At 32.0% G+C, this 27,351-nt stretch overlaps 1 protein-coding gene across 2 annotated transcripts; it reads left to right on the forward strand.

The window, feature by feature from the left end:
* The first annotated feature begins 14 nt into the window (after nt 1–14).
* LOC129799785 (transforming acidic coiled-coil-containing protein 2) lies at nt 15–26,919 on the forward strand. 2 transcript variants are annotated; one of them, XM_055844003.1, is made up of 8 exons: nt 15–295; nt 11,069–11,162; nt 11,238–11,312; nt 11,500–12,660; nt 16,948–17,398; nt 21,249–21,581; nt 21,676–21,825; nt 25,873–26,919. In XM_055844003.1, exons 1-8 carry the CDS (start codon nt 203–205, stop codon nt 26,060–26,062), a joined length of 2,547 nt encoding a protein of 848 aa, XP_055699978.1. In that variant the 5' UTR covers nt 15–202; the 3' UTR covers nt 26,063–26,919. The 2 variants fall into 2 exon arrangements, with proteins under 2 accessions (XP_055699978.1, XP_055699977.1); XM_055844002.1 differs by lacking the exon at nt 15–295 and adding an exon at nt 4,815–5,110.
* The last annotated feature ends 432 nt before the right edge of the window (nt 26,920–27,351 follow it).

Here is a 27,351-nt window from a genome sequence, read left to right on the forward strand (position 1 = left end):
GCGATATCCCTGACACACTGTCAGTGCTGTCAGTCGCTGTCAAATTTTTGTGCATGGAAATAACGGCCGGTTTTGTATAGTGCGTGTATTTTATCAATTTTATTAAAGTTTAAGCTATTTTTGTTTAACAAAAACATTCTCAAGGTGAACCAGAAGAACTTCTCCAGCAACTGTAGTATTTGATTAAAAGTTTTTCGGTGAAATGGATTCTGCAGACGGCAAAAACATTAATAACTCTGTCGCGTCCTCGCGCCCAGTTCTCCGTGAAGTAAATCGCCAGGAAATTTTAATGCAGGTAAATGATAATTAATTGAAATACGTTTTATGGGCCTTCAGGAACAAGTCTGCAAAGAAAAATTGCCAAAAACTTTGCCGGTTGAGGAGTAATTTAAAAGAATTCCATGATGCATTTTACGCATGTACCGCTCGCCCTTTGAGTGCAGTAGTATGGGCAAAAAATTGAAAGTTTTTCAATCAATATGGCTGAAAGTGGATCATTTTCGGGAGATTCTCTGCGGTTTTTGCTAAAATAAGTCCCCAAAGGGTCAGTGATTGTGGTGTTATTGTGTGGAGGATTTCACAGGAAGGTGCTTCGGAGCAAAATTCACTTCCAGGAAGGCGTTTGAGCTGAAGAATTGAGGGTAAAATAAGTGTAAACACGTTGACAGGAATCTCTTCCGATGCCCATCTTTGCATGGAAAAATCCCAAAATTCCTATGAATTCACAGTTTGAGCTCAATCTAATTTCGTAGTTGTGTAGTCTTTGTCCCATGGGAATGTTTCTCTGAAAAAATTCACTAAAATTTTGGCTTTCTAGAGAGAGAATTCATTGCCTTATTGTCTGAGAAGAATTCATCTGCAATTTTTATCTTCCTTCCCATCCTGCAACTTATTGGAACTAATTAATCGATTCCTTCAAATTCTTCTGGCCATAAATCACTCAATCACCAAGTTGAGAGACACCCTCCAAGCTCCCGGATGGAGTTTTTGGCCTACGAGACGTGTTGACGGAAGAAGGAGGAATATAAATAAAATCATTGAACTTGGAGACTCTCCCTCTGTTCCTTCCTCTCCGGGCTAATTTTAAACAATCTGCCCAGAGTTTACTATCAAATGCGAAATACAATCACGTCCAATGATTTCTCTTTGATTTCACAAGACACTGAGGAAGAGTGAGGTGAAAAAAAGTAGCATAACAATGTGCTAAGTTGCGGGAAAATGAACGGCAAGTGCAATAAACTTCTGGGATTTATTGGAACCAGAGATTCATAATTTAACCCTTGAAGACTAATTCATAAGAATCATTCCTAAAATTGGAACCTATCGCTGATCATTTCCGGAATTGAAAGACCTCTCAAATAAAACCAATTTCAATGAAATTAAATGAGAAATCTAGAGTCGTTCGACTCTCGACCTTGAAAATGTGTTAGCAGGGTTAGAAGGGATAATTCTAGGTCTTTTGTTTTTTCATGGTAAGCCCTTTTTTAGGACGAATATGAAACCGGTTCACCAAAAAAAATAAACAAATAGGGTGGAGCAACCACTTATCGCCACTTTTAGGAAAAAGTGAAATTAACTGAATTTTATAACTTTTAACAACTTATTATCAAATACAGTTCTGTCTCTCTATATGCACACTCTCTATATGCACAGCTTTTGTGTCGGTTGCATTCAAAATCAATTTGTTTACATTTTGACAAAGTAATAAAGAAAATTATTTTCTTGGTAACTAATTTTTCTCGTTTTTAATTATCCTAATTTTATTTTTTCTGTCTCATATTATATTTAAAATAACACGGGAAATTCTAGAACAATAAAAAAATAATAATTTATTAAAAGAAGGAGAAAAACCGTTGGGAATTTCAAAAAAAGGTGTGCATATTCAGAGAGAGAACTGTCAAAAAAAGTACCCAAACTGTGCATATAGCGAGACAGCACTGTAACTCAAATTTGACACAAAGTTACTTAGATAGGGTAAGTGTGCCAAATTCCGGCCAGCTTGCAATTTCGGCCACCTTTTTTGAATTTTGAATGAATTTTTGGTTTTTACATACTCTAGAGATTGTACAATACAAAAAAATAACAAAAAATGTAGTTTCGACAAACGAGATGACGTGAAAAAGGCATTAGAAGAATTCCTGAAGGGCATTCAGAATTCCTGAAAGGAACTATGAGAGTGAAGGTGGCCGAAATAGGCCACCAAAGCTATGTCTACATTTTTATTCATTTTAAAATGTATTAAGAATGATTTTAAAGTAAATAAAGACAATAAACTGTCTACAAGTTTCTAAGCAACACTCCTTAAGTAGAAGAAATAAAACAATCAATTTATATTAAAGATATTACATTTGAAACTTGAGACTTTGGCGCTTGCATGCAACTATGCCGAAATTTGGCACACCTACCCTATATTGGCTCAAAACAATAGTCCTATAATTTAACGCGAGTACTTAAAAAACTGATTTTTATTAACAATGAAAAAATAACCACTTCGTCGCCACTTTTTACCACTTTTCGCCAGTTCTGTAACCACTTCTCGCCACCCACTAGAAAAGGTCAAAACTCGATTATTTTACCCAATGCTATAAAAAGAATATACATTGAGCATTCTTTTTCCTCATGATCACATTATTACTCACTTTAAAAGATTATTTTTTGCTTTTATTTAAGAAATCAAATTATTAGACTATTGCAAACATTAGTAAACAATGCAGATTTGGCAACTGAGAATCTACGAAGTGAAGTTAGCGTCACATATTGAAAAGCTATGGCGACAGGTGGTGAATCAATTTTAGAATATTACCACTTTCCGCAATGGCTGATTTTTCCATAAATTAATATAAAATGAAACATTTACTAACTAAATACAAATTTTATGTATTCGCCGAATGCAATTAAATGTTCAATAGACAAATTATTTATTCAAAATCGTAAATTTTGTTCGATAAAAGTTTCATAACACTTACTACCTATATTTGGTAAGAAATATTGGATTCTACGCACTTGCTCAAAATGTTCCTCTAAAAAATGCTCAAACATTTAAATTCAAATCATTAGAGTTTTTCGACTCTATAAGTAACAGCATTAGAGATACAAATAATTTTCCTGCTAATTTATTTCACAACTAATGGAAAAATTGCGATTTCAATATAAGTGGCAAAAAGTGGGACACTAGCGAGAAGTGGTGATTCCACCCTAATTTTTCGGACTTGTTACTTAAAGGACAAAGTATCTTTCTATAGACGAAAAAGAATGTCAATAAACTTAAAATTTTTTCAATAAACTTATCAAGGAACGATTAAGTTTTCCAATTGAATGACAGAAAATTAAGGTTGCAGCGGAGTGAGCATGATGGTCAATAAAAATCAAATTTGGTAAATACATAATTTGAACAAAAAACTTACTTTTTATGCATAAAAATAGTAAAATTTAAGGAGTTCTAAACTATTTTACCAACTAAATATAATTTAAAGGGTGTCGGTCAAAATTACGAATGCCAGAATCCCGATAGTCACAAATCTAAACAGCAAAATCCCGAAAAGGTCAAAATCTCGAATGGATCTTAATCCCGAATAGCCCAAATCCGGAATGGATCAAAATTCAGAAAAGCTAAAATCGAGAATCCAAAAATCCCGAATTCTTAAAGCCTCCAAACATTTTGTCCCTTTCAGGATTTCGATCTATTCGAGATTTTGGGTTACGGACTTTTAGCGTTCGAGATTCTGGCTTTTGGGATTTTGGGCTTTCGCCTTTCGGGATTTTGGTCTTTCGGGATTTTGATTTTTCGGGATTTTGGTCTTTCGGAACTTTGGCTTTTCAGGATTTTCGTTTTTTCGGGATTTTGGCTATTCGGGATTTTAGCTTTCGGGATTTTGACCACCACCGAATTCAAAATGATTTATTAAATATCCACAAGATTAGCAAAAACAATTAATTTTGGTTTGCAATGTACTAAATTTGAGCTGTACTTTATAGCAAAAAAAATTCATGCAAGTTTCGGCAAAAGGAAAATAAAATTGTGTTTATTTTACCTTCAACCTTTATTAACGTTAATAACATATTATACGCTCTATACGCTCTTTTGTAAAGTTTTATGTTTTTTTATTACTGACCAAAATTTAATATTTTCTTGAGCAAATAAAATTTTAAAATCTTAATGCTACTTCAGTGAAGTTTTTAAATCGGAAAATTTTCATGAAATCAAAATCCATATTCCTTTATTTCTCAAATATTTTGCTTATGTTTATCCCTCTTCGTACGTTTTTTTTTGGTTTTGAACATTAAACCAAATTTAATTTAATTCAATCAAAATTCAATCAAATTTCGAGTGTGAAAGTGTAAGATCTAAAAATTGTGCCAGAAACATTACTGATTAAATTTAGTCACCAAAAATTGCTACTTTACTGAACAAAAATACAAGAAATTATTGAAATCTAAAAATTAAGGTCCAATCGTAAACTTCTTGTAATGATCAAGATCAAACTTCAGAGATTCCCCAATAGCAATATCCGTGCAGACTCCATGTAAACAATTGCAGGGCAATAAGCGGCATATTGTGCACAAGATGTGCGGAAGAAAGAAATGAAAATGTTTGAGATGAAGCAGCAGTTTCTCTCTCTGTTTACACCCAGAACTTTTCTTGAGGTTTTTTTTTCAATAGTTCTCTCTCCCATCAAATTTTCCTCCTAGAAGAATGAATATTCATTTTCTCGACCAAGAAGATCGCAGTTCAACTTGTCGCTGTGTCTTTGTTTTATTTTTAGTCGATCGCCCCTGCTCTCTTTCTTGTCCCACTCGCGTGTGACTCCTTCGCCAATAATTGAGAAATCTCACGATACCCATACACTTCCCAATGGTCCACGACTCTTGGTAGAAAGCACACGTTGCCGGAGTCGCTCGCGCACCACATCTCTCGAAGTGCCAAAGTAAAAGAATATTGTGGTTAATTCTTGTGCCAGTGTAATTATTTGCTTTGAAGTTCCACCAAGTTTAAAATAAAAATCCCATCAGGATGGATTTTATCCTGTCCAAGATCATAAGTCGCCCACGCAGTGCACCTGATCCGAAAGGGTGTGACGTAAAAACAGTGGCCAATGGCAATAGTGTCGAGGTCAGTGCGACGATCTAATTTCCTGAGCTAAATCCCTCAAGTAACCAAGAGAATCTGAGTCGTTCCGCACGAAAAATTGCATTTTTCCAACTCAAATTGCTATCATTTTTTTTTCTCTTCAGCGTCTCGTTAATTGAATGTCTTAATATAAAATGTATGAAAGTAGAATATGCGATTTTGCTATTTACGCCAAAATGAATGAGTGTCTGTTTGAGCTAAAAATTTGCGCTTCATGCCAAAGAAATTGCTATTTTGGCCAGAAAAAAAGACTGCCCAATATATTTTACAATTAACCCATTGAGAACTCCTCCTGGTAATATTCATAATCAATCTTGGAAAAATGCGAAGAAAATCTCCAAGATGCATTTGGAATTGAGGAATGAGGCGTTAGATAAGTGTGAAGAAAATTACGTATTATTGTTCAGTCAATTAAACGCTCAAATTAACAGTGTGAAACCGATAATACGAACATCTAATGGTTTATGGTTTTAATTATAAGAAGATGAAAGCTGTAAAGGGCTAAACTTGGCGATCTAGAATCTGCATATTTTAGCAGATTGTTATGAATCATATCATTAATGTGAGATTTGTGAAAGAATTAATTTTCTCTTTTAATAATACGCTTCAGTTACGTGCTTAAGAAAATTTTATATGTAAACAAATAAAATTATAATATTTTTTTGTTCTGAACCGTTTGTTCCGGATATTTCATTTTGCATTAATTTTATATTCTCATCCTGTGGCTGTTGAGAAAATTCCTTTAAAATGCAAAAGGTTTTGTTGTAAGACTATATTAATCTTAAAGACATGACATAGTGGGCATAACCTGAAACCCCAATTTAGAAACATTTTATACACGGAAAATGTAAAATTTGAGTCTGTTACAGGACAATCACAATATTTAACGTATTTTCGGAAGTATGTCTTATGCCCAAAGCACAATAACTTTTGTTTGTAAACATGTTTCCAAAATATTCTATAGGAGTGAGCGAAATGACTAGATCTAGATCTCACTCACTCTCATTGAAATGCCAAAAACATGTTTACAAACAAAAGTTATTGTGCGTTGGGCATTATACTCGAAAATTCGTTTTAAAATTTGATATCGTATTCCTCTTTCTGATTATGTTTTTTTTGCAATTTTGAAATTCGGCCTATAATAATTAGTTAAGGACAAATATTAATAAATTGAACAGCTTTTTATTACTATTCAAACTTATGAAATCCTAAGATAAAAATATTTTAATTTATCCCCTCAAATTAGCAAAAATAACCCCTTTTTAACTTCCTAAGGTTAGAATTCAGTGCAAGAATATTAAATTAAAAATTAATAGTACTATTTTAATTAAATGAAATTGAAATTGCTTTTTTAAAGAAATATTGACAGTGAATGGAAGGGAGTTCAGAGTAAACAAATTTAAAATGAAGAAAAAGTAAAAGACAGTAATGCATAATATCTTTTTACTATTCCTTTATTCGAAGTTAAATCCTTATCTGTTCTCAGTAAAAACAAAATGTGAATCAGTCTTCAAACCAGAGATTTAACCCAGTTCCCAAAGATCTTAAAATCCTAAATAGCAACCAATTTTATTGGTTTTCCAGGATCTAATATTTGTCCTATAGACCTATATAATAGATCCAATCTTAAGTTAAATTTTTCCAAAAAAAAAACTCGATTGATAAGTAATTAGTGCAGTAAAACCATATGGCTAAGAAAATCTCTCTATAGCAAAGAAATCGTATTCCTACGTTCAACGCCTTAAGGTCATACTGTTAAAGATATCGACAAGTGTTCGATAGCCTCAAAAAGTCAACATTTATTAACAATTCTTTTTAATATTTCGTATTCCTTTTGTTTTTCTCCTTTATGGCCTCTACACATTGGAAGCTTTTTTCGCCCAAAATTGTTTTGTGTGTGTGGAGGCCTTTACTACCAAAATTTTCGCTTTTTGATCCGATACAGTAATTTAAACTTAGCCTATGTAATATCGTCCGTATACGACAGCAATCTCCATAAAGCGGTCTTCAAACTAGAGGTTTAGCCCAGTTTCCAAATCCTAAATAGTGATCTTTTTTATTGCTTTTTCGGAATTTATTAGGTCATCTGTCATTAATAATCCAATCCTAAGTCAAGTTTTTTCAAAAAATCTTGATTGTTAAAAAATTAGAGCAGTTAAGCCACATGGATAAATCTTCTATACGGGGTTCAGACCTAAGGCTTGGCCATAAAGCATAACTTCTCTAACTTCTTATCAGTCGAAAATTTATGGAAAATTTTACTTTAAAAATGGACTATTAAGGGCAATTAATCTATCTGAATCAGAAGAACAAATTAAATTGGTTGCTATGTGTGATTTTGAGACCTTCGGAAACTGGGCTAAACCTCTAGTCTAAAGGCGGTCTTAGGTCTGAAGCCCGTAATAACCCTAAATTCCTCACTTCTAAAATGTCGATCGACGCTAGGTAAAAAATCTATCAACTTTGGGTAAAATTCGATTCTTTTAAAAGATTTTGAAATGATTAAGATGTCTAAATCATTTCTAAACGATAACAAACGATAAATACGTTTTTAGCAATAATTCAATGCTAAATGGACATTCTACTTAAATTAAAATTATTTTTAAACGAATCTAATAATCTTCAGAATCTTCCGAATAATTCGGTCATTCCATCAGTTGTTCTTCATCATATTCTCTTAAAGACAAACAATAATAAAATTTTAAATCCTATTGTTTTCTTTACACAAATAAATTAACATCCCAAATAAAATGTATACCAAGCATAGGGTACAATGGAGTGATTTGAAATCAAACATAATTATGAATTTTGTAACTTCCGAACTGTTTTAGGTGGACAAAAGAAAAGAAACCAGAAGTACTCTTGTACTTCTTCTTCTTCGTGACGTTCTTTTTCTCATTACTCATATGAACAGGCAGAGATTCTCAATATTCCAATTTAGGTCGAATTCCAAATCACCCTATTGATTTCTTGTTGGAGATTCCCCCATAGTACCTCAATGGGAAAAGTTCTGACTTTGACTTTGCAGGCCCTGGATTTGATCCTCAATCAAGCAGATTAGCACTATAAATTGCAAATTCAAGAAAAATATATATTGGACTAAGGAAACAAGAAGGGAATGAAATATTATAGTTAATCAGTAAAATATTAAATTTTTGTAAATAAAATAAAACTTTATAAAAATTTGGTCTAACTTATAGCCTCTACACACTAGAGACATTTATGTCCATATTTGACAATTTCTGAGAGTATTTCTCAACCGAATGGTATCATGTTTGGGCTTATTGGCAAGGTCTTGGAATTTCCTAATGAAGTGAACGAACAGGTTCATAGCCTATAGCTAATTACTGCTCGCCACGGAGAGAGTAGTAATCCCTCGATTTTATACCCCCCCCCCCCCTCCGCCAAATTTTCACCTTCCACCCCCCGTACACCACTTTTCTCAACAATTCTTCACGTTTCAGACGATTTCTGAGAAATGTCGTCACACTGTTTGTCCGTCTGTCCGTTCGGCTGTCGCCAGCTCTAGAGACCAAACGGTGAAAGATAGCGAATTGGGACCTTCGGGGACCCCCCCTGATAAGTCGACCCAATGATCATTAACATACCCCTCATTTTCTACCCCCACCACTCTGCTTCCCCTCCAAAACTAAGTTTTTTTTATTGCTCGAAAACACGTGCGATTTTTTTTCATTTTTGGATATGTTTCAGAGATTCCGTTGAATCATTCCTAATTAACGGTTTTGCAATGTCAAAGGTTAAATATAGGCTCTAGAGAGCGTATTTCTCATTCTAGTGGAATCATATTTGGGCTCGTTGGAAAGGCCTATTACTAGTTCCAATTGGTTCTGAGCCGGTTTAAATCAGCTTAAATCGGTTGTGATTCGGTAAACGGTAAATGATACGAAAGCACTTCTGAGGTATAACATCTAAGTCACGAATTCAAGCATTTTGCAAGAAAAGCATGGGATGCTTTTCCACCCTTTTATGTTTTTAAGGCAATATTTGTAAAACTCGCAAAATTATAGTAAAAAGAGGTAATCCCGATGCTTTTCATAAAGTGCGACTTTAACGCTTGTTTTTGGACTGATAAAATATTTTCTCCCCATTCCAAATCAATAGAATTATTCTTTGTTTCATTTAGAATCATGGTAGAAAAAGAATTTAAGCAATAATATTGAAGAAAATTAATAAAATTACGATAATATTAATATATGCACAATTCTTAAAAAGAATTTTCGAGTTGCTTAATAGTAGTACTCTTTAAAAAAGCACTATTTTATTGCTTAAAGCAATATTTTTGAAAAATATTCAAAATGACAGAGCTGTAATAAACCGAACTCGCAGTATGGCAAGATAGCTTCAAGGAAACTTCAAACGCGTTTATCTCACAAATTGCTTTCTAGATTAAGATTTTGATTTTACTTAAAATAAATTTAGTATGTTTTTATTTTGACCCAATAATATATAAATATAAAACCAGTCGACGGATTGAATACGATTAAAAAAAATTAAACAATGTCTGTTAATTTTGAAGTAGTTGAATACAACATTTAAGAACAACCAATCTTATTTCAGTATTTGAAATTTAAAAATATGCTTTTTTTAAATTTTTCACTTCCTTTGTAAAATGACAAATAATATTTTACATTTTATGACAGTTTTACGATCCAAATCTTTCCCTGATATAAGAAAGTAATACTTAAAGCTATCTATAAGTGCTGTCTGAGCTCCAGTACATTTGGGATTGATTTTAGAAATTGTACGATTGTTTATAAAAATTTTACAGAATCAAATCAAGAAACCTTCTGGATTGATTTTAGAAACTTAAGACTTATTTTTAGAAGCTTTGCAGGATCAATTATATAAACTCTTCCGGTTAATTTTAGACACAGAACCCTAAAACTTATATTTTGACAGATCGATTTTAGAAAACGCGAACATCTTAAGCATAAAAGGTTCAAAAAAAAAGGGAAAAGGACATCAAATCTCAACTGCCTCAGCACGAACGACCTTAGTTGTGTGTAAAATAACACGCACAGACCAATCACAAAACGGTTTAGATTGCGCTTAAAAACACGCACAGCCTTAACATAAAACGGTTAAAATTACGCTTAAAATTACGCACAGCTCAATCATAAAACGGTTAACGTGCTTAAAATCACGCATGGCTCAATCATTAAACGGTTAACGCGCTTAAAATCACGCACAGCTCAATCATAAAACGGGTAATACGCTTAAAATTACGCACAGCTCAATTATCAAACCGTTTTAAATCGTATGCAAAAAATCCTCTGCGTTTTAAATTTTCCGCCTCTCAAACATGCAGGCTCTCCCCTAGTTCTCCTTCTTTGAGGTCAAGCTGGAAAATGACAATATAAAACAAATAAAATATAAAATATAAATAAATAAATAATTGATAATTATTGATACATTTATTATCAGTTTTTGTGTTTTTTTTTTAATCCGCAAAGAATGCATTGTACTTTATTCATTTCTCTTTTTTAGAACCAAGAATCTACAATCTTTGTTGAGTTTTTTTTTTAATTCTGCCTCTCAATTGATAATGCAGCCTAATTAAATAATTAATAAAGTTTGTAAATCAATTATCCATGACACAGGAGATAAATTTAATATTTTGTATGAAGATAAATGGGTTAATGTTACTAAAATGTGCCTTTGCTGATCTATTTTCAATGTTATTTGCATTTAATTGCAATTTCACAGACAATTATGGGTCATTTAGACTCGTTTCTTTTTCTCTATCTTTTTCCTTTAAAAAAATATCAAACAGTAGTCGTATTCTCAAAATAAAATTTGCAATTCAACAAAATTGTCACAATGACTGAATTTTGGCATTTTTTCTCACACATCATTGAATTCGTTATTGACTTTGTCTTGGGCCAATTTGTAATGAAAATTTATCTGTCTCCTCTGCAGTCACCACAGAAGACGCAGCAGTTGAATTGTGAGCACGAGATTTTGGAGGAAAATCACAAGAAAATTGTAGTGAAGGAATCAGAGAAAAAAGAAGGTAAGTTTAGTGCTTTTTCTTCTATTTTCAAACATGAGGAAAATATGTTTGTAATACCATTTTGTGATCTTTTAGTTTTGAAACAGTCATCATTGAATTTTATTAACAATCTTCAGCCGGAAGAGACAATTTGGAGAGGAGAAGAAAAAAGTGAGTTGTAAAGAAAACGAAAGAAAAAGATAAATAGATATTTGGAAAATTTTTGTGAGATTTTGGAAGATGTGAAAATGAATGTATTTCAGTGATAATTTCTTTTATTATTTAATTTTTATTTGGGATCTTTTATTTATGTTTTTATTGCGTTGTCTTTTATTTTTATTGACATTTAATGGTGCAGAGAGAGAGGGTTTTGAGGAACATTTTCGGGATAGTGGAGCAAATTGTAGTGCACTTTCGTCAGATGATGAGGCATTTGTTGAGTGTCATTCGTATATTGGGGATCAAACGATAGATAATCCATTGGTACTTAATACAACAGATAATTTAAATGAGAATTTTATTGAGAGAGATTCACCAGTTGAGGAACATTTGTCCAGTACTTTTGATAGTGGCACTGAAAGTAAAAGTCCAGGAAATATTGATGTGAATCTAATTGCCACGGAATTTGTGGAAGAGATTGTTTCACGTGCACTGGCCATTGTTCCCGGAAACGGTGAAGAGAGTACAGAAGAAGTTAATAAAAGTCCCAATCTGGAGGAATCTCAAGAGAATTCTCTCAATAAGACAGTTGTTGCAGCAGATTCAACATTAATTCTCGATGAACATTCAGAGAAGAAAAATACTTCTCTGGATGATGAAATTGTAAAACTGACAGAAAATCTGTCGAAGATTAAACTTCCGGAACAAAGTGAAGAGGAAGAAATTTCTCAGAGGAAAACCCCGATAAATTTAAATGGGACTTTCGATGTGTCCATGAAAAGTGTCGAAGAGAATCTCAATGGGACTTTTGAATCGGTAAAAGAAATCCCGGAAAGTACCTTTGTCCCAACTTCGAATACAATTGATTTGGTGGGAGAAAAAGTCCAGGAAAATCCCGTGAATACTCTTGTTACAAATTCAAATGTAATTGATTTGGCTGATGATAAAGTCCAGGAAAATCCCGAAAGTACTTTTACTGCCAATTCGAATGTAATTGATTTAATTCAAGATATTATCCAGGAAAATCCCGAAAGTACAGTAATCATTGAGAAGAACAAAATGCCCGAAACTGAACAAAATCTCAGTCGAAATGAGAGTTTTGATGAATCTCCAGCAAGAGATTCACCCAAAACACCTTCAGTGTCATCATCTTTCAACAATTTGAACAATCAACCGGACAGTGCCAGTCACCCATCGAATACTTTTGTGGAGAATCTCATCACGGAAAATGTGGATTTTGCCTTTAAAGTGCCAGAATTGCCTGGAGATGGTGCAACACAGAAGAAACTTTTTGGCAAAGTGCAAGAAAATGTTCTGGAAAATGCCTTTACCGACAATGAATTTCAACCTGGGAATGAATGTAAGATTTTTTTTTTATTTTTATTTTTTCTTCCTTTATTTTGCAACTTCTATATTTCATTTATTTTTATGTTTCTTTTCCACCTTGTTTATGGGGAGCTTTTGGGGTTTTGTTTCTAGGAAAGGGAAAAGGAGTGTTGGGGAGGAAAGAGGGCAATTGTTTGCCATTTCTATAAACTAGAGAAGCATGAATTGGCTTTCTGCAGACAGAAGTTTTAAGTTTGAAGTGAAAAGTGTGATGTGGAGTCATAGGCTGAGTATTTGAATGGCGGGGTTAAATTCCACATGCAATCGCAAGAAAGAAAACCCTCCTCGACTGATTCATTCACATAAAATGCAGAGAATAAATAAATCAAAAGGGTTGTTCATTGGGAGAATTATTTGGTGGATACGATTGAAAAACAAATATAACATTTCTACTTGAATTAATCTGCCCTTTTACAGAAACTTGCTATTAATGTATCGAATTCCAAGGTGTCCAAGTTATTTCTCTTGGAGAATTGTTAGGCAATGCGATTTTATTTCAAACTCAAAAATGTTTTCAAAGGAAAATTAATTCAAATTATAGTTTGGATTTTTAAGATTAGTTGATCAATTAATTTTATTTTACTTGATATAAGATCGATAACTACAAAAACGAAGTCATAAGCCAATATTGTTTCTGTTCCTAAAAATTAATTTCCTAATAATAAAGATTAATCCTAATATTATTATTATTATTATTCTATTAATTTTAATAATTCTATTAATATCAATGAGCTGAGCTGCATTTGATATAGATCAATTTAATTGAATATTGAACTGAAATATTCGAACTCGTTATTTTGATGCTATACCTCAAAAGTACTTTCACATCATTTACCGTTTACCGGTTCACAACTGATTTATTGAACCGATTGAATCAATTCAAAATTAAAAGATCGCCAAAAATAGCTTGGGAGTAATACAATTGATTTTCTGATAAAAAAATTATCGGTTCATAATTGATTAGAATCAGTTCAGTCTTGTCAGAAATTCCAAGACCTTTTCAACGAGCCGAAATATGATTCCATTCGGATGAGAAATACGTTCTCTAGAGCTTTTTAACGACGAATCACGTCAAACTTTTAATGAGCGACTGTTACAAAATACAAAATTATTTTCTAGTCTTATAATTAGAATTTAGAATTAGCAAATATTTTGAGTGTTTAATTTTAGGATTTCAATGTTTTCCAATTATTTAACAGTTTCTTCAAACTGATTAATACTTTTTTTACAATTCAAAGACTTTTCCAACGAGCATAAACACAATGCCACTAATTAACAGAATTAATAGCATAACCAATAGTTATGATTTTCGGACAAAAATAACTTATCGGTTCATAACTGGGTCACAACCGATTTATAAATCACTGCTAAATATATGAAAAACATGATTTCCAAAGACAAAGTGTCCAAAAACAAAGATTACCGAAGACAAAATTCCAAAGACAATCTGGAAAAAGCAAAATAGAAAATACGAAGATTCCGCAAACCGCCCAAAATAGCTTAGGAGTAATATAATTGAATTTCGGATAACAATTATTTATCGATTATGAATCGGTTCAAAACTAATTGAAATCCATTCAGGCTTATCAGGAATTCCAAGACCTTTCCAACGTGATACCAATCGGTTGAAAAATAGGCTTTCTAGATCTAGAGCTTTTTAGGTGTGATTCCTATTGTAATCCTCGGATTTTCTCAAAGTGTTCCGATCGAGCTGAAATTCACAGGGTATGTGTTTTGAACATTCCTGATGCCTAAAATCGTAAGCCGGCAATTTCAGGTCCGGCTGCCGTCCGGCCGTCCGTAGTACGCAATATCTCTGGTTTGGAAAGAGATATCTTCATACATTTTTTTAAATATATCTACTGGTGCGTACGACGATTTCTGTGCTATTAGTTTTTTTTTTTTTTTTGAAAAACCGGTTGTAAACCGGTTAAAAATCGCGTTTTGTAGTTTATCTCGAAATCTGAGCATGCGATTTTGAAAATTTTATGTTTATGTTGTAGTCCAGAAAATTTAGACCATAGTTTAAGAATTATTATACGAAATTTGCATTATTTATGTATAAATATTGTTCGAGCTTGCTACAATCCAAATTTGCTATGAAGGAATCGCATCTCTATACGCTGATCTAGGCTTATCACTGGCTTTTCCTTTGTTATTCTTCTGTACTCAAACCACTCAAACTATTTAAAATAGTAAATGAGCAGTAATAAACCCAGATAAGCTTATGGCAGCTGAGATTCTTTACAGGTGACCTCGGAGTGCGTGCAAATTCGATTGTGAATTGGATTTTACAAGTAGAGAATCGCGTCGAACCAATTTTACCCTTGTCTGCTTTCGAAAACAGTTTGCTCGACTATTTAACCCTGAAACGCAACTCGAATTCCAATAAGCTTATGCCGAAAATAGACACAGGCTGATCCTAGAGAATATTCAGCTCGAAAAATTTGGCGATAAATGATCAGCCAACATTATTTTGGGCTTTACCATAATCTTATATGGGTTTATCAATGGTTTTCAACACTGAGAAAAAAAGGGTGCGATTAACTTTTTTTGCACAGAACTTTAATATTTTTTAGGTGTAAAAATATATCAATATTTTTAATGTTAATTTTACACCTTTTTAAAGATTAAATCGTGAAAAAGGGTAACTTTAACCTCTAATACATCTAAAAAGGGTAATATTTACACCTATATTAGATCAATTCTGCATGGTAAAATTAACATTTCCGGAATGTTATTTTAACTTTTTCAGATTCTCTCAGTGAAGGAATAAAATCGAGGAGTAAATTTCATATTAAAATTAAATAGATATTTCTTTAAATTGCAAGAACTCACAATAAAGCGAATCAAAATATGACACCCAAAATTTATCAAAGCTTTTTTGAAAATTTCTACAAAATCAAAGTTTTGAAAATGACTGGAAAAGCACATTTCCCTTCTAAATAGATAAAAAATATGCGTAGAAAAAGAATTCTTGGAAAAATTAAATATACGTATTGTGACATTTTACCCCACATTCCCCTATTACAAACTTCTTGGGAAGCATCTTAAAAAAATGTCAAGTATTATGCATAAAAACACTTAATGATTTAAAATTAATCACCTATTGGGTATTTAAATTAAATACTTTTTTTGTAAATAAAAAGTTTATTTTCTGAGCATAAATTATGTCTTATCACTTAGAATTTTCGTGAATAAGCATTGATTAACATTGAAAATTTCATTGTGAAAATTATTTGACAACATTCTAAATTTGAGATTATGAGTAATTATCCTTTCTAATTGGATGAATCAATGAATTTAAAATTGAAAAAAATAGTGTAATGATCCTCTAATTCTCTCAATGAAAAGCCCCTCCGTTGAATGGATAGAATAACTTTTATAGTGCGATTGTGTGAACCAAGACTTGATTCACACACAACCACAAGACGCGATAGCATAAACAGCCCGAGTTGAATAACATATGGCTTTTGCGGGAGAAAGACAGGGAGAGACACATAATAATGAAGGTTTTTCGTATGATTCTGTGTTGGTTGAAAGTGCCATATAATTTTTTTTTATTCTTCTGTATACATATATCTCTCTGTGGCTGTCAAGTTCGTGTCTCTCCTGTTTCACATTTGTAGTTTTTTCCTCCTATTGGTGCTATTTGGCTGGAAAAGATGGAAAATATTCCCAATGATTTTTCACTTTTTTAAAGTGCCATCATTTGCCGTAGGTGAAATTGGGCAAAAGTGACTGAATGGTGTGAATTTTGTGGAAAAAAGGTACATGATTTTAAATGTGAAGTCTCTTTTGGACCGATGACGATTGCAGAAGTTTAAAGAGAGAGAAGTTTTCTCTCGTGCTGGTTCTTGTGAATGGGAGTGTGTGACGTTTAAAAAAACTTTCTTGATGGGAGGAGGATGTGTCTTGAGGAGAAAATTTTGTTTATTATCACACAAAAATTTGTGAGAATTTTATTTTTAATTAATTTATTGAATATATCATTTGAATATTGAATTGGACGTGAAAGAGAATAAATTTATCTTACTTTGTATTATCTAGCAAGCAATATTGATAAAATATGACTCAATGATGATAAATTTTAATGTTTCCTTCGTTAAACTTCTCTGAACACAATTTTGAGATAATTTTGGGTGTTTTTTTTTAAATTAGATGAGGGAGTGATAGAATAAAAGAGAGAAGAAATAATTGAGAGGTGGGAGTTTGTACAACAACAAAAAAAAAGAAAAGAATGTTTATGTTGTCTTTTCAGTTGAATTCACACAATCAGATTTGGATTATTTGTTGACGAGAGGTAATCATTGTGGTGAGCCAATTGATCGAAATTCAGTTCTATTGCGCTTCGATCCACTTCTCAATCAACCAATTCCTGCTACGTCCCATCTGAAGGCCTCTATCAGTCGGCAACAGCAAAAGGCACCCATTGAAGAGGTGACCGAAGAGGAGGAAGCACACAGTGAGACACCAAATCTGGAGGATACCGTGGCACCGTGCATGTCGGAGAATGATGAATTAGGAAGTGCTGTTAATACTTCAGATAATTCCCTGGTGGCCACAACGTCCTGTGAATACACAAAAGATCTCAATTCTGAGAGTGATAGCTACAAGGATTGCCTCAGTCACGCATCGAGTGATGCAACGATGAGCGTCGACGTTATCAAGGAAGTTGTGTCTGATGAAGTTAAATCTGTGGGCAATATTAAGTGAGTACAAATAAACCTTTTTCTAATAATTATTTAATTGAAAAATCTATCTTAATTTTGAAATTAAAATTCAAAAGGGCAAAATGGTAAATTTTCTGCAAAAAAAATATATTTCTGTAATAAAACGGTCGAGTTTTCGTTAACAAAAATCTCAGTGCAAAAGTTTTCAATAAGAAGTCACTTTAAAAAATATATATATATAGAACAAACATCGCCCGGGATTAGATATTGATCCATTAAAAATGCGAAACACAACGATAGGAGACAATCCTTTCATACACTGAGAAAAAAAGAGGGAGCAATTAACATTTTTTCCTCATAACTTTAACACTTTTTAGGTGTAAAAATATATCAACATTTTTTAATGTTAATTTTACACCTTTTAAGGGTAAAATTAACATGAAAAAGGGTTAATTTAACCCACAGTACACCTAAAAAGGGTAATATTTACACCGATTTCGGATCAATACTGCAGGGTAAAATTAACATTTCCGGAATGTTATTTTATTTTATTATATTTTATCAAAATAACATTTCGGAAATGTTAATTTTAACCTGCAGTATTGATCCGAAATAGGTGTAAATATTACCCTTTTTAGGTGTATTATGGGTTAAAGTTACCCTTTTCTCATGTTGATTTTACCCTCAAAAGGTATAAAATTAACATTAAAAAATGTTGATATATTTTTACACCCAAAAAGTGTTAAAGTTATGACGAAAAAAGTTAATCGTAGCCTCTTTTTTCTCAGTGTAGAAGCACTACCATATCCTTGTATTGCAAGTAGAAATAATATCATATCTTGACTACCGCCATTTATTAAAAGACGAGAAAAATTGACAGTATTTCGGTGAAAATTATCAGTCTAGTACATCAAATTTGGTCAGTAAAAATCGATTTAGGTCAATAATGGCTCCTGCACATCAGGAAAATTTCATGAAATCAAAAATCATCCCTTTCTTTGTCAAACATTTTTCACTAAAGCTAAATTAATTTGCAAACATTCAAAACGTTAGAGAAAGGAAGAAAAGCGAATTTTGATTTAATGAAATTTTCCTGATCTAAAAAGTGTGCAGGAGCCAAAAATAAATCAATTGTGTCTAATGAAATACATTAAATTTGATCAGTACAAAATCGATTTTGGTCAATAAACTGAAGTCAGAAAAAAAGAAAATGATTTTGGTGAATACATAATTTGGTCAGTAATAAAAATATCAAATTTGGTCAGTAAAAAAACGGTTTTAGTCAACAAATAAGTCAATTTGACTACTAATGGCTCAGGCACACCTTTTAGATCAGAAAAATTTTATGAAATCGAAATTCACATCCCTTTCGTTCTCACACGTTTTGCATATGTCTATCTCCAAATTCGATTGAGCTAATTTGAATTTGTTGTGATATTTAAAAGAAGAAGAAGAAGAGTACGAAAGAGTAGGATGTACATAAAACTTTTACGAAAGAAAGACATGTAAATTTCGACTAATACGAAATTTTTCAATCGAAAAAGTGTAAAGGCATAAAAAAGACAAAATTTGGCCAGTAAAATAGCAATTTAGATCAATAAATAAATCTATTTCAGTTTGTCAAAAAAAGAAGAAGATAAATTACTTTGGCCATCAAGAAACATTTAAAAAAAATGTTTTGGTAGATAAGTTAATTAATTTCGATCAGTAATAATTCAATTTGGATAAAAAATAAAGCCAAGTTTTGTCAGTAGAAAAGAATATGTCTCTGGTGAGTAAATAAATCAATTGTGGTCAAAAAATACAGATCAAATTTTGTCAGTAAAAAAATATTTTCGTCAGCAATTAAATTTTGGTCAGTATAAAAATAAATTTGATCAGTTAAAAGGAAAGTGATTTTGGTGAATAAATAAATTAATTTTGGCTAGTAAAAAATAACATCAAATTTGGTCAGCAAAAAAACGATTATAATCAATAAATAAATCAAATTTAATCACTAATGCTTCCGCCACACCTTTTAGATCAGGAAAATGTCATAATGTCGAAGTTCAGATCACCTTCTTTCTCACATGTTTTGCATATGTCTATCTCATTCTCTCGCACTCTTCTTCTTCTCTTAAACATCACTCCATATTCAATTTAGCTCAATCGAATTTGGTATGCGAAAGAATGAGATAGTCATATGCAAAACATGTGAGAAAGAAGGGGATCCGAATTTCGACTTCATGAAATTTTCCTGATCTAAAAGGTGTGCCGGAGCCATTAAGAATATTATTCACAGACTAAAATGAAGATATTTTTCAAAAAGAAAAATCGTAATTTAATATCTTTATTTATTTATATTTTTTATTTATTATTAATTTATAACTCTAATTCTGTAAAACTTATCATTAAGAAAAATGCAATTTTTCTATTTTTTTGCTAATTTATAAAATGCAAGATATTAAGACATTAAGTTTTAATGTTCTTTTGACCTTTTAATTTGTTACACCAAAAAGCATTAAATTACGCTTTGCATATTTTATATTATTATCAAAGTATTTTATTGTATGACTTAATACATTTTAGACACTTTTAAATTAATTTTGCAATAAAAGTATTGGTAAGATTTCTTACATAATTAAAGACATCATTAACCAGAAAAGTCATATCAATTGGATAATAACGATAATCGTTTTTAAAGCCCTGTTTACGTGTTTGAAATGGTTTTCTTGACGATAAATAAAAAAATATGGGTTGCCAAGTGTTCAAGCTTTGCAGAATATGAAGCTTGAATGATGTTGGGATCAAATTTACCAAATTTAATTGCAATCAAAATTATTTATCGCTATTTATCTGTGTCGATTAAAATTGATACAATTTGGGATCGAATTATGAGGGGCTAACAGGACACCCCAAGTCACTGTCTCTAACCGTTTCGCTTCTACTTTTGGCGGTAGATCAACGGACAAACGAAAACATTCGTTTGTCCGAACATTCGAACATTCGCGAAAATATTCTTTTTTTTTTGAAAATGGTCGTTGACGGATGGAAGGTGTGAATTTCAACCAAAATGTTTGAGAAAGAAAAGATGTGAATTTTGATTTCGTGAAATTTTCTTGATCTAAAAGGTGTGTCGGTGTACTCATTAAAACCATTTTTTCTGCTCATCCAATTTGTTTCTCTATCGACTAAAAATGGTTTATTGACAAAAAAAATTTACTATTGATCAAATTTGATGTTTTTCAGTTGTTAAAAAAATGATTGTTTTACTCATGGCTCAGGCACACCTTTTTGATCAGGAAAATTTCATGAAGTCGAAATTCGAATCCCTTTCTTTCCCATTTTGCATATGACTATCTAATTCTTTCGCACTCCAAATTATATTGAGCTAAATTGAATTTGGTGTGATGTTCAAAAGAAGATGAGTCCGAAATAATAAGATAGACATATGCAAAACGTGTGAGAAGGAAAATTCGAATTTCGAATTAATGAAATTTTCCTGATCTAAAAGGTGTGGCAGAGCCATAAGAATCAATTTTTCGCGTGCTTCAAATGTAATTCTAATTGCTTGTTTGTTGGTTTCCGATAGTAAAATAATCGTAAAATCATCGTATTTTGACCGGAAATCAAGTTTAGTGGTTCAGTGCAAAAAAAAAGTAATTGTTGAACATTGAAAATGATGAGATTTCGGGTAGCGAGGTTATCGTTATTCCTCTGCTTTTAGAGTAATAGTTTTAATTAGTTCAAAACATGCAGTCTATAGTGAAAAATAATCCAGAGACTTTGATTTTAGTAAAACCTTGGCGATTCTAAAATAATTTCTGGGGATTGATTTTGTTACATTTTTTTTCCAAGTATGGAACATTGAACAGTATTGAACATTAAATTTTGCGGTGTTTTATTTCAGTTCTGAGGATTCCTTTAAAAAAGAATATAAAATGGCTGAATTGGAGAAGAAAATTAAGAATGAGGTATTGAAGACGGAAGACATTGAGAAGAAGCTGAAGGAGGCAGAAGCTCGGGAGGAGGCACTCCTGAAGCGAATTACGGAAAATCAGAAAACCATTACGAAGATGACGGGTGTTCTGGAGGCGTATGAAAAGACAATTGCTGAATTAATTGCGGAAAAGCAGCAAATAATTGAGTCTTATGAGAAGAAATGCGCTGATTTACAAAATGAAAGAGATCTCAACTTTACACATTTGACTTCCCTAGAAGGAACATTCACAGATCTTCACGCGTGAGTGGAATTTTTCAATGTCTTTCAAAAAAATTTAAATTCAAATTCAAGAGACTAATTGAATTATTGTATCGTCTACCTTTTTTTTTGGCAGAAAATATGAGAGAAGTAAGCAGATAACGACATCACTGAAGAAGTCTGAGGAGAGTCTCATAGCTGAAAAGAAGCAATGCTTTGAGAATTTGCGACTTCAGGAGCAACGTTATGAGAAAATGAAGAGTCACGCAATGCAGCAGCTCGAATTGTAAGTTATTTTTATTAATTACTTTTTCTAACTTTATTTTGATATCCTATCAATTAAAAATTCATTGACATCTATTAAAGGAGCAGGGTAGCACTTTATAGGGTTTGACGTAATTTCGTTAAAACAAGTTGTCACCGTTTGAAAACAAAAATAATGCAAAGGATCTTTTGTGAATTGATCCGGGATTTACCTGGGAAAGAGCAGAAAAAATAGTAGAGAAAATTAATCAGAGTTGGCCACCTAATAGGATCTTAGTACAAATTAAATTAAAATAATTTCTTAGTGGATTTCTAAAAAAGAAAATGCCACTTTTCATTTAATGTTACTTTGAATTAAAAAAAAATAAGCTTAATTGAATTTAGCTTATCACATGGGGTCTGCGCTCCTGAAATATCGTTGGGAGGAATACTTTCACTGAGAAAAATCCGAAAAAGTTAAAATAACATTCCGGAAATGTTAATTTTACCCTGCAGTATTGATCCAAAATCGGTGTAAATATTACCCTTTTTAAGTGTATTAGGGGTTAAATTAACCGTTTTTCGTGTTAATTTTACCCTTAAAAAGGTATAAAATTAACTTTAAAAAATGTTGATATATTTTTACAACTAAAAATGTTAAACTTACGAGGAAAAAAAGTTAATCGCACCCTCTTTTTTTTCTCAGTGTTAAGGATAACAAAAAAAATCAAAAAATTATGGCCCCGGCACACATTTTTGATCATAAAAATTTCATAAATTTAAAATTCACATCCCTTTCTTTTTCAAACCTTTTGAATATGTCTATTCCGGTCTTTCGCACTCAAAATTGTATTGAACTAAATTGAATTTGTAGTGGTGTTTAAAAGAAGAAGAATGCGAAAAAATGAGAGAGACATATGGCATAGATTTGAAAAAGACAGGGATACGAATTTCGACTTCATAAAATCGACTTGTCAGAATATAAGTCGAACAATTCGATTTTTTACAAAAAATCGTTTTATTCGCTTTTTAGATACTTCTTTATATCCTCTACCTTCCCTGTGAATATTAGGTAGGTATACTTGAAAGATAATTATTTTCAAAGTTATAGAGATTTTAAATCTCAAAAATCCTATACTCTGCATGAAAAATCTGAGCTTCCAATCGATCTCCTGCAAAATTTGCGTACTGCGAGTTGTTTGTTTCTTATTCTGAGCGGTCGAAATTTTCATGAACTAAAAGGTGTGATGGAGCCATTATGAATAAAATACAAAACACAAAACTTTTGATGTGTTATTCTTTCATAATCAAGGCTTCGATTCGGCCATCCACCTCAAATCGGTCTCATAATCATAAGGCAGGTTTGTTGGACGTCCTTGACTTTCTTTATTAAATCAACTTACTACCAAAATCAGGTTCGCCCGTCCGTAGTACGTGAAACCTCTTTTGAAAACGCGGAACCGCTTTTGGAAAACGATCTCATCGCATTCGAAAAAGTCGATGAATAAAAAAAAAGTAAGATGTCCAAGAAAAAAGTTTCTTCCACAAATTATACCTTTTAAGTTCCTCTAACAAATAGTTCTTGTGCGAGAATTGTGGGTTACTCCTGGTCCCAGCAGTAGATGGCCAAAAAAGACGTTGCAAAAAGTGTCTTCTTCAACATAAATGGTTCTGGATGACCATGGTTTATCCATAGCAGATTAAGTATACCAGATTCTAAAAGCTAATGAACTAAGCTTTCCAACAATAGTTCACTCATCCAATTATGTTCATCAGGAGCTGAGATATACCACTCCAAACTTTAGACCTCTTCTACTGACAGAATATATGTGCTGTGCTCATCTAATATATATAGAAAGATTGCTTGAAAGTATCTAACAATTTATTTTAGTTTAGTTTTTTATTTTAGTTTGGCGAAAATTTACACCTTACGAGACCATAAAAGCTTAAGGGCTCAAATAGACCTAGGCTAATCCTCCAGAATATTTAGCCTATAAAATTTGGGAGTAAACATTTATCCTTAACTGTCATACACTGAGAACTTAGGGTCTTTGATTATAAGTCCTTTGCATAAATTTTAACTAATCATTTACTGCTAATTTTACAGGCTAAATATTATCGAGGATCAGTTTTGTCTATTTGGGCCCTAAAGGTGGCCAAAAATATTGACTCTACCCTAATAATAAATTTTCAATTTCTGACATTGGGAGAGATTTTCGTCTAGAACAGTTTTGAAGTAAACCACTTGCATGTGCACGCAAATCTCATAAAAGTGCTCCAATGAAAATATCACACAAGATGTAAACTGTAAACTCTATAAAAAAAATTTATTTACATAAATTAATTTAACAAAATTGTGTATGTCTGTCTGCCTGCCTATTTATTCGCATTTAGTCTATAAAGCGGTCTTCAGACTAGAGGTTTAGCCCAGTTCCCGAAATTCTCAAAAACCTCAATAACAAGCAATTTTAGTCGTGTTTCAAAATCTAATGAATCATTTACCTTTTATGTCCAACTCTAAATCAAAAATTTCTAAAAAGTTCTGATTGATAAGAATTGAAAGAAGTTAAGCCGTGTGGCTAAGCCTTAGGTGTAAAGCTTGTATAAGGTATAAGAGCTACAGGCTAAACGATTTAAAATAGGAACTACACGTTTTCGGAAAACTTACGTATTTAAGTCAATTCAAGGATTAATAGCCTGACCTTTACTTGCCGCTCTTTTCCGCTTTTTTAGAATAGGGGAGACTGGGGCAAAAAGTCACAAATCGAAAAATTGAAAATTAAATATCTTCCAAGGTAAAAAATATAGCGGCTCAATTTTTTTCTATAGATAACCTCCATAGAAGTGTGTAAGACCTTATTCAATATCGTAAGTTTCTTAGAATTCGAACAAGGAATTTAGAAAATAAAAAATATCGAAATTCTAAGCCCTATTTTTGAAATATTTTCCTTGCAGAAGATAACAATTATTACCTACTTATTTTCCAAAATTGATGCACTGGTGAATATTTTCTAAATAATTTGGATTTTTTGAATACGAATCCGCTATCTATTTTAGAATTTCACAAATGTTCTTTTCTCCAGAAATCCTTTTATTAAAAATGACCACTTGGGGTAAAAAGTAACAAAAGGTATAGAGCAAAAAGTAACTAAAAGCGAAGCAATTTCTGATGTCTCACGGCGAAAAGAAACGTCATTATCATGTCTCGCTGCTTGTTGTTTGCATTGGTCAAACTATTTGCAGTCTTTTGAGTGTTTTTTCTAAAACAGCTTGAAAAGCGCTTTTCTCGTTTTCTCACTTTTCTCGCATAGAAAACGGTGTTTTACAAAGGTGTAGATGAATAAAATAAATTTTCTATGAAAATATGTTCTCTAGGTATTTTTTCAAATTTACGGAAGCCCGTAATGAAGCGAATCAAAATATGATAATACCCAATGTTTGGTACTATTGCCCCAGCATTTTTGAGAATACTCACAAAATTACCTTTTAGAAATTGGCTCGATAAACATATTTCCTTAAAAAATAGAGGAAATTTACTTTCACAAAGTTGTAGAGCGGTAAATTTCCTATAAAACTGTGCTAAATAGAAATTTTTGAAGCGCTCAAGTAGCTTGTAAAAAACTAAAATATCCGTTTTGTGACTTTTGTCCCAGTCTCCCCTACTATCTCAAAATTACATTGTGCAATTTTTCACATTTTTGAATATGTTCTTGTGTAAACGGCGAATTTCTGAATCAATTGGGGCAAGTTTTGGTATCGTTGAACAGGTCTTGGAATTCCTAATAAGTCTAAATCTATTCCAATTAGATTAGAAATGAATATGAATCGGTTATGAACCGGTAATGAATTTTAGAGCCTGTACAAACATGAGGATTAGCCGAATTGAGATTATAACAATCTTCTTAGGTCGTAATCAGTAAAAAAACACGAAATAGAATATCTAAACCAATATGAATCTAATAACTTGTAGGGCATAACATCAAAGGCACAATTTCGATCTTTGATTTTTGATAGAAAAATTCAGAATCCTTAGTGTTTTAATTTGTAAAAAAAACTCTGGAATTGGGATATTTTTATTTGAATTCTTCAGAGCAAACAGCAAATTGGACGTTCTGTCGAAGACTCACGCGCAAGAGACGGCCAAGCTGAAGGCGCTGCTGAAGAAGGAGGAAATCTCGAGACTCTCCACGAATGAGCAGTTGATCCAGAAGACACGTGAGAATGAAGAACTCGTGAAGATTTGTGATGAGCTTATAAATGGAAGTGCACCAACCAGTTAAATTCCATTGTCTTCTCTTCCTCATTCATATTATATTTAAAAAGAAAAAATAAAAGAAAGAAAAAACAGAAAAATTAACTTAATATGGCATAAAGAATGATTTATTTTTTGTAATGAGAAAAAAAATTATTTCATATTTTTGAGCAAGTATTTTGCGTATTATACATTAAATTCTTAATTCTCTGTACAATAGCATTCTCAGTTGATTTGAGGATTGAAGTAAAATGTAGAGAAGTTTTTTCTTCAGTTAATCCATGAGAGCTTCAAAAGTTTGTTGCAAAAAAAAACGTATAAATAAATTTCTTGTACAATATTGTTATTCCAAGAAAGCAAAGGGAGGAAAAAAAAGAAAAAGAACTGTTGACAGACGATATTGTATTTGTATATTAATTTAAATAATTTCTAATGTTAAGTAATTTTTTTTTTATCACAGTATAATTTGTATTAACAATTTAATGAAAACTAAGTGAGATGATTGAGAGAAAAAAAAGTAAGAGAATGTGTAAAAAAAAACTCTCCAAGTAATACTTTACCCGATTCATTAATATGAATGTGTAACTGAATTTTTGCATTGTGGAAGTCGACAAAAAAAATAGTATTTCAATTGAGGATTATTCGCTTCGTGTTTATGTTTCTTGGACGGGATGGCGAAGGAGCCAAGTAATCCAGAGTTCCATGCAGTGGCAAAAATTGGTGGGAATTCCGTGCTGCTATTTTAGAGAAGAAGTAATCTTGTATTAAAAAAATGATGAAAATGAAGTGTTTAGAGAATATTTTATCACGCAAGTAACTCACAATACATAAAAAACAACCTGCTATGTAAACACAATATTGTCTAATAAATTATTTTTTATTATATTTCCTTTTTTTTATTTTTCAATAAATCGAGGAAGGAGGAAATTATTTAAAGATCTGCAATGACCTATAATAATATTTTTTTCCCATTAAAAGCTCAAAACTGCAAAGTGAATTAATTCTAAGGAAAATATAATTATTTTAAAATTAATTTAATTTATTTACTTACCTGCATTTTTTCCTAAAGACAAAAATTTTAATTTGATCATATTTGCTGTGGTTCTTTTTTGGTCACAGCTATTGTCATACTGCAATCAGATTAATCACCTGCGATCGATCTCAGAATTGCAGAGTAGAGGATAATAATCTAAAGGCCTCTACAAATTGGGAGCAATTTTCGTTAAAAAATGCTTTTTAAAGGAAATTGTAACGCCATAATTTAGAACCTTCTCCAAAAGTGGGATTTTTTCACAGCTCCAAATCGACCTGTCAGAA

The sequence above is a fragment of the Phlebotomus papatasi genome, chromosome 1, assembly GCF_024763615.1.
Source record: "Phlebotomus papatasi isolate M1 chromosome 1, Ppap_2.1, whole genome shotgun sequence".
NCBI classification, from domain to species: Eukaryota; Metazoa; Arthropoda; class Insecta; order Diptera; family Psychodidae; genus Phlebotomus; species Phlebotomus papatasi.